At 40.1% G+C, this 7,509-nt stretch overlaps 1 protein-coding gene across 1 annotated transcript in view; it reads right to left on the bottom strand.

The window, feature by feature from the left end:
- Positions 1-1,573: 1,573 nt before the first annotated feature.
- Positions 1,574-7,509, bottom strand: part of HIBADH (3-hydroxyisobutyrate dehydrogenase) — a 250,374-nt gene continuing 244,438 nt past the window's right edge. The window contains exon 7 of the mRNA XM_061414280.1: positions 1,574-1,917. Coding sequence (XP_061270264.1) covers positions 1,677-1,917 — 241 coding nt within the window. The 3' untranslated portion in view covers positions 1,574-1,676. The remainder of the gene's footprint in view (positions 1,918-7,509) is intronic.

Below are 7,509 nucleotides of genomic sequence, written 5' to 3'. Positions count from 1 at the left end.
TATGAAACTGTATGATTTCTGTAACTAAACTCAGCAAGATTTTATTGCTCTTCCCACCTGTAATCACAGAAGTGCTGACTCAACATTCTAGAACCACAGCTTACCAATATGCAGTTTCACTAAAATCTGCAACTAATCCTTGTTTTTCCATCGTTTCTGTTTAACCTTTTTTTGTAGTTAAACAACCCCTTTCTAAAAGGTTATTATTAATTAAAGGCTCAAATTAACACCAAGAAAACTTTCATGTCACAAATTCTGCCTCCGTGGTTAGAAAGAACTATATTTCTGTTACCATGATGATAAATATTCATGAATGTCTTTTAAAATTTTGTAGGTATTTTAAGTCAATTTCACTTTCTCTGAAGATATACCAAAAGAAGTCTTTGATGTACTGACGTGATTTCTTCCTTATTTCCTTATCCCCTACTCTGGCTTATTTATATTTTATTTTATGTTATACACATACACACACAAATTTTCTTCCACGTATCTGTCCCTTTTTATTGGAATGTTTAAGTGATTTTGTGTTTCTCTTAAGGTCCTTTAGATATTTCCAAATAACCATTTATACTGCGTTACATCCTGATCGCCCCGAAACAAGAGAGGGGGAATGAAGAGTGGCACATGGAAATGGACAGACAGTTCACTTAATCCCATTTTCACTTTGAACTACGGTTATTAATAACGTGAATACAGTTAAGCTGAGAGGAAGGTATGGGAGCAGCAGAAAAAGTTAATTGTGTACCAGATAGTGCTGTGTTTATATGTCACAAACTAATTGTTAGTACGTTGAGGGCATGTAAACTGTCCTCCTGACTTCAACTGTGGTGTGAGTGTATGTACAGAAATGTAAGAATTGATAGAGTTACCAGTCACTAATACCACTGTAAAACTGATCTCTAGAAGTTTTACATCATTTAAAATTTTTTTACTAAGCTCTTCACGTCAATCATACCCTGAAGCAGTTATTTCCACAGGTTAATGATGTGTTATATAAAGAGCAATTTCCTTTTTATTCTTGGTGAATTTGCCTTTTAATTTCATTTAGCAACCATTTTGTCTTACATGATGGAATAGTGTAGATTTAAATGAACTCTCCAAAGATTGATAAAATCGATGTCTGTTCACCAAGCTTTGAACTATACTTCAACCTTATAAATGAAATTTGCTGTTTTCTTTTAAAAGGATCATAAAGAATATTTGATTATTTTGGTAAAGACGGGCTTCCCTTTGTAAAAAAGATGGTATATTATGGAATGACATTTATAACCTAATGTTATTCAGATAAAGTGGGGGAAAAAACCCCAGCAAGACCTCAATGAGGGAAGCAAATCTGGAAAATAAGGAAATCTGAAAAAATATAAGGCAACTATCTTCATCTTGTTTTGTGGGACCTTGTCGTTACCTGCTGGGGAACTCTGGCAAGTCTGTTCAGACACAGGCTGGCAAATGCATTTATTAATCATTTCAGGAAAGATGAAGAATACCTTCAAAGACAACACCCTCTCATTGGCTTCACAGAATCTTTTAAGGTTTTACTGTTATTAACATTAAATAAGAGATGGGCAATAAAGATATTGGAGCAGAGTTTATTATGAGAAAAAGTACACATTAAGAATCGGGCTCCCCCACCACTTAGTTCAGCACTCTGTACACATTCTTCCATTCAGATTTTTTTATTGTTGTTTGCTTAGGGAAAAAAGTCCCTGGTGAAAGAATGTAGGCATGAGTACATTAGCTGCCTCTCCAGTGCTCTGTCTGCTGTGCGGGCCCACATACCCCTCCCAGGTTTGCAGTTGTCTGCTGGTCAGGGTTGTAGGCTGCTGCTGGCTGCAAACCAGTCTTCTCCTTGCAAATAAAGGAGTCATCTGCCAGCGCTGTATTTGTTGGGGCTCTTCTGAGCCAATCAGGACTGCCCTGGATGGAGGGGACAAGGAAAAGTTTATAATAGGATCAGTTTTGTTTGCAATTTGTTTCTAATAGATGCCAATAAGCCAGTTAACTAGGCTCCAGTTAATGGACATTTTATTGTTTCTCCCCCTCGTTGTGCACATGACCTCTCCTTAGAAGATCTGCTTTGCCTAAAAACATGGATTTGCTGCCTGGTAGCTGGAGGGCTCTCTCTGCTCTAGAAAACTTGTTCGCCAGCCCTGGGCTGCAGACCAGGCCAAAATACTTTGATCATCCTGTCAGTGGGAAATTTACAGCAACATTTGGGCTTTTGTTCCATGTGTATTTCTCCAAATATAATATCTCCCTCAAGAAATCAATGATAAGCTGTTAAACTAAAGAGCATGGTAACATCCACAGAGCAGTAAATTAATGGTCTTTTGTGGATAGATGGTTACAGATTTCATCATAAAAAATGGATAAAAGATTACATATCACACAGAGCGAAACTTTTAATAACTCAACATGACTTTTCTTAATGGGTTTTATTCATTTTAATCATTATAGTGTCAATGATGATTATAGCCTTATTAGATTGTAGTGATTGAGGGGACTGTTTATGAGATATTGAAAATCTCAGGCTGCTCAGAATAGCCCAGCAGCTTGTGTGGGTTTGATGTGTAACTTTATCTGGAGGAGTAGGGCTTGTCAGGGAGAGTTTCAATTAATACTTTTACTAAATTGCTCCTGTCTTTAGTGACCTAGGTCACAGATGACTTAAGAATTCCACAACATCAGCTTTTCAAAACAGTTGAGCTGCAGCAGTGTAAATCAAAGGAGGTTCGGAGTGAGTGTGTTGTGTTTAAATAAGGTGGGCCAGGAAAGGCCTTGGACAAAAGTGGCCTAAGTCCCTCTGCCTCATTTTGCAGCTAGGAGAGTCCTTATTCTGCCTGATGGTGCCTCCCCAGAAAGCAGGTATCTTAATAACAGGATATAAATTTAGCCACAAGAATCTTGAAGGTTAAATTCTCAGTTTTTCCCTTAATGTCTGGACACATGATTAAAATGAGAGCCAGGACTCTATTAGTGATTAATAAGGTGTTAGTCCAGAGAAATGCCCCAGGACACTGTCATCCTAGGAAAATTATTGTAATAAATGTGTTAATGCTATTTCTTAAAAAAAAAACAAACAGAAAGGACCCTACAGATGAATACCTTCAATGGAACCATGGTCGTAATACTATCCAGCTGATATCCTCTTGATTTAGTATTGATTCTCCAGAATGTCTGTTTCTATTACAAACAATTCTGTCACCTAACAATTATTCCAAATGTTCCACTATAATGAAAATCATGTATAAAAGGTCCAGGAGAAGCTGCGTATCATGGTGTCACAGCAGGAGACCTGGTTTGCATTTAGGCTGCCTCCTTTAGCAGCAGTGTTTTGGGGGGAAAGTGACTTGAACTGTCCCAACCTCCATTTTGCTGTCAGTAGAAATTGGAAAAACACCTGTTTTGCTTATGTCTTTCACAAGGTGATTAAGAGAATTAAATAAGCCCACATTTGTGGTTAAGAAAGCCTATGTTTTCAAGTTAATCTTTAGCGCTCCACTAAGATCCGGAGGCCAGATCCCTGGCTTATATACAGGGATCATCATATGTGTGTGCTAAGTCACTTCAGTCATGTCCAACTCTTTGTAACTCCATGAACTGTAGCCCACCAGGCTCCTCTGTCCATGGGATTCTCCAGGCAAGAATTCTGGGTGTGTTGCTGCACCCTCCTCCAGGAGATCTTCCCAACTCAGGGATCGAACCCATGACTCTTATATCTCCTGCATTGGCAGACGGGTTCTTTTCCACTAGCACCACTGGGAAGCCCAATCAGTCACTAAGCCCAGTCAATTCAAATTCCTCACTGTGGTGGTTTGAAAATAGATCCCCAAATTCTTTGACATTTTTCCTATTGAGAGGTGAGTCTATGTCTCTTTCCCTTGAAATTTGACTTCTGTGACTGTTCTGACCAATGGAATGTGAAAGTGTCACCCTGTGACTTCCAAGGCTAATCCATAAAAGGTGGTTCAGCTTCCATCTCACCCCTTGGAACTCATCAGCAAAAGGCCTTCATGTTGTGGGAAAGCCCACACTAGCACATGGGGAGGAACCACATAGGCCCTGAGACAGAAAGCGACAGGGACTCTTGGCCAACTCTCACCTACTTTGCTCCTCTGCTTTTGAGGCTCCAACCACCATCTGACTACAGCTATGATAGGTCCCTGCCTAGCTATACTGCCTGGCAAGCCCTTCCCAAATTCTGCCCTTCAGAAAACATGAGAGATGATAAAATCATTGTTGTTGTTTTTAGCCACAAAGTTCTGGGGCAAACTGTTACAACACTAGCTAGACCACTAGTTCAGTTTAGTTCAGTCGCTCAGTCGTGTCCCCCTCTTTGCGACCCCATGGATTGCAGCTTGCTAGGCTTCCCTGTCCATCACCAACTCCCTAAGCTTGCTTAAACTCATGTCCATTGAGTCAGTGATGCCATCCAACCTCCTCTTTTGTCCCATTTTCCTTGTGCCTTCAATCTTTCCCAGCATCAGGGTCTTTTCCAATGAGTTGGTTCTTTGTATAAGGTGGCCAAAATATTGGAGTTTCAGCTTCAGCATCACTCCTTCCAGTGAATATTCAGGACTGATTTCCTTGAGGATTGACTGGTTGGATCTCCTTGCAGTCCAAAGGACTCTCAAGAGTCTTCTCCAACACCACAGTTCAAAAGCATCAATTCTTAGGCACTCAGCTTTCCTTATGGTCCAACTCTCACATCCATACATGACTACTGGAAAAACCGTAGCTTTGACTAGACAGACCTTTGTTGGCAAAGTAATGTCTCTGCTTTTTAATATGCTGTCTAGGTTGGTCATAGCTTTTCTTCCAAGGAGAAATTTCATGGCTACAGTCACCATCTTCAGGATTTTTGAGCCCTGCAAAAAATAGTCTCCTACTGTTTCCATTCTTTCTCCGTCTATTTGCCATGAAGTGATGGGACCAGATGCCCTAACCTTAGTTTCTTGAATGTTAAGTTTTAAGCCAACTTTTTCACTGTCCTCTTTCACTTTCATCAAGAGGCTCTTTAGTTTTTCTTTGCTTTCTGCCACAAGGGTGGTGTCATCTTCGTATCTGAGGTTATTGATATTTCTCTCAGCAATCTTGATTCCGGCTTGTGCTTCCGACAGCCCAGCATTTCACATGATGTATTCTGCATGTAAGTTAAATAAGCAGGGTGACAATATACAGCCTTGATGTACTCCTTTCCCAATTTGGAACCAGTCTGTTGTTCCATGTCCAGTTCTAACTGTTGCTTCTTGACCTGCATACAGATTTCTCAGGAGGCAGGTCAGGTGGTTTGGTATTCTCATCTCTTTAAGAATTTCCCACACTTTGCTGTGATCCACACAGTCAAAAGCTTTGGCGTAGTTATTAAAATGAAGTAGATGTTTTTCTCGAACTCTCTTGCTTTTTCGATGATCCAATGGATGTTGACAATTTGATCTCTGGCCTCTGCCTTTTTGAAATCCAGCTTGAACATCTGGAAGTTCATGGTTCGTGTATTGCTGAAGGCTGGCTTGGAGAATTTTGAGCATTACTTTGCTAGTGTGTGAGATGAGTGCAATTGTGCTGTAGTTTGAGCATTCTTTGGCATTGCCTTTCTTTGAGATTGGAATGAAAACTGACCTTTTCCAGTCCTGTGGCCACTGCTGAGTTTTCCAAATGTGCTGGCATATTGGGCACAACACTTTAACAGGATCATCATTTAGGATTTGAAATAGTTCAACTGGAATTCTATCGCCTCCACTAGCTTTGTTCATAGTGATGCTTCCTAAGGCCCACTTGACTTTGCACTCCAGGATGTCTGGCTCGAGGTGGGTAATCACACCATTGTGGTTATCTGGGTCACGAAGATCTTTTTTGTATAGTTTTTCTGTGTATTCTTGGCACCCCTTCTTAATATCTTCTGCTTGTGTTAGGTCCATACCATTTCTGTCCTTTATTGTGCCCATCTTTGCATGAAATGTTCCCTTGGTAACTCTGATTTTCTTGAAGAGATCTCTAGGCTTTCCCATTCTACTGTTTTCCTCTATTTCTTTGCATTGATCACCAAGGAAAACTTTCTTATCTCTCCTTGCTATTCTTTAGAACTCTACATCCAAATGGGTATATCTTTCCTTTTCTCTTTTGTTTTTAGCTTCTCTTCTTTTCTCAGGTATCTGTAAGGCCTCCTCAGACAACCATTTTGCCTTTTTTCAGTTCTTTTTCTTGGGGGTGGTTTTGATCACTGCCTCCTGTACATTGTCACAAACCTCCATTCTAGTTCTCCAGGCACTCTATCAGATCTAATCCTTGTAATCTACTTGTCACTTCCACTGTATAATCAGAGGGGATTTGAATTAGGTCAATACCTGAATGGTCTAGTGGTTTTCCCTATTTTCTTCAATTTAAGTCTGAATTTGGCAATAAGGAGTTTATGATATGAGCCACAGTCAGTTCCTGGTCTTAATTTTGCTGACTGTATAGAGCTTTTTCATCTTTGGCTGCAAAGAATATAATCAATCTGATTTTGGTATTGACCATCTTGTAATGTCCATGTGTAGAGTCTTCTCTTGTGTTCTTGGAAGAGGCTATTTGCTATGACCAGTGCATTCTCTTGGCAAAACTCTGTTAGCCTTTGCCCGGCTTCGTTTTGTACTCCAAAGCCAAATTTGCCATTACTCCAGATATCTCTTGACTTCCTACTTTTGCATTCCAGTCCCCTATATTGAAGAGGACATCTTTTTTGGGTGTTAGTTCCAGAAGGTCTTCTAGGTCTTAGAACTGTTCAACTTCAGCTTCTTCAGCATTACTGGTTGGAGCATAGACTTGGATTGCTGTGATATTGAATGGTTTGCCATGGAAATGAACAGAGATCATTCTGTCATTTTTGAGATTGTACCCGAGTACTGCATTTCAGACTCTTTTGTTGCCTATGAAGGCTACTCCATTTCTTCTAAGGAATTCTTGCCTACAGTAGTAGATGTAATAGTCATCTGAGTTAAATTCGCCCATTCCAGTCCATTTTAGTTCACTGATTTCTAAAATGTCAATGTTTACTCTTGCCATCTCCTGTTTGACCACTTCCAATTTACCTTGATTCATGGACCTAACATTCCAGGTTCCTATGCAATATTGTTCTTTACAACATCAGACTTTACTTCCATCACCAGTCACATCCACAACTGGGTGTTGTTTTTGCTTTAGTTCCATCTCTTCATTCTTTATGGAGTTATTTCTCCACCTATCTCCAGTAGCATATTGCGCACCTACCAACCTGGGAAGCTCATCTTTCAGTGTCCTATCTTTTTGCCTTTTCATACTGTTCATGGGGTTCTCAAGGCAAGAATAATGAAGTGGTTTGCAATTTCCCTCTCCAGTGGACCACATTTTATCAGAAATGTGGTTAGGGTTAGACCACTAGTTAGCAATGCTAAACAGACCACTTAGCATCCATCTCTTTCTATGACTGCCACACTGTGTCAGACCCTTGTTGCCTTGCCTGGCCAACGGCTGGCACAGAGGAGGACTGATGAT

The sequence above is a fragment of the Bos javanicus genome, chromosome 4 (genome assembly GCF_032452875.1).
Source record: "Bos javanicus breed banteng chromosome 4, ARS-OSU_banteng_1.0, whole genome shotgun sequence".
Lineage (NCBI taxonomy): Eukaryota > Metazoa > Chordata > Mammalia > Artiodactyla > Bovidae > Bos > Bos javanicus.
Note: the sequence above shows the minus strand (reverse complement) of the source record. Positions and strands in the feature narration are given on the sequence as shown.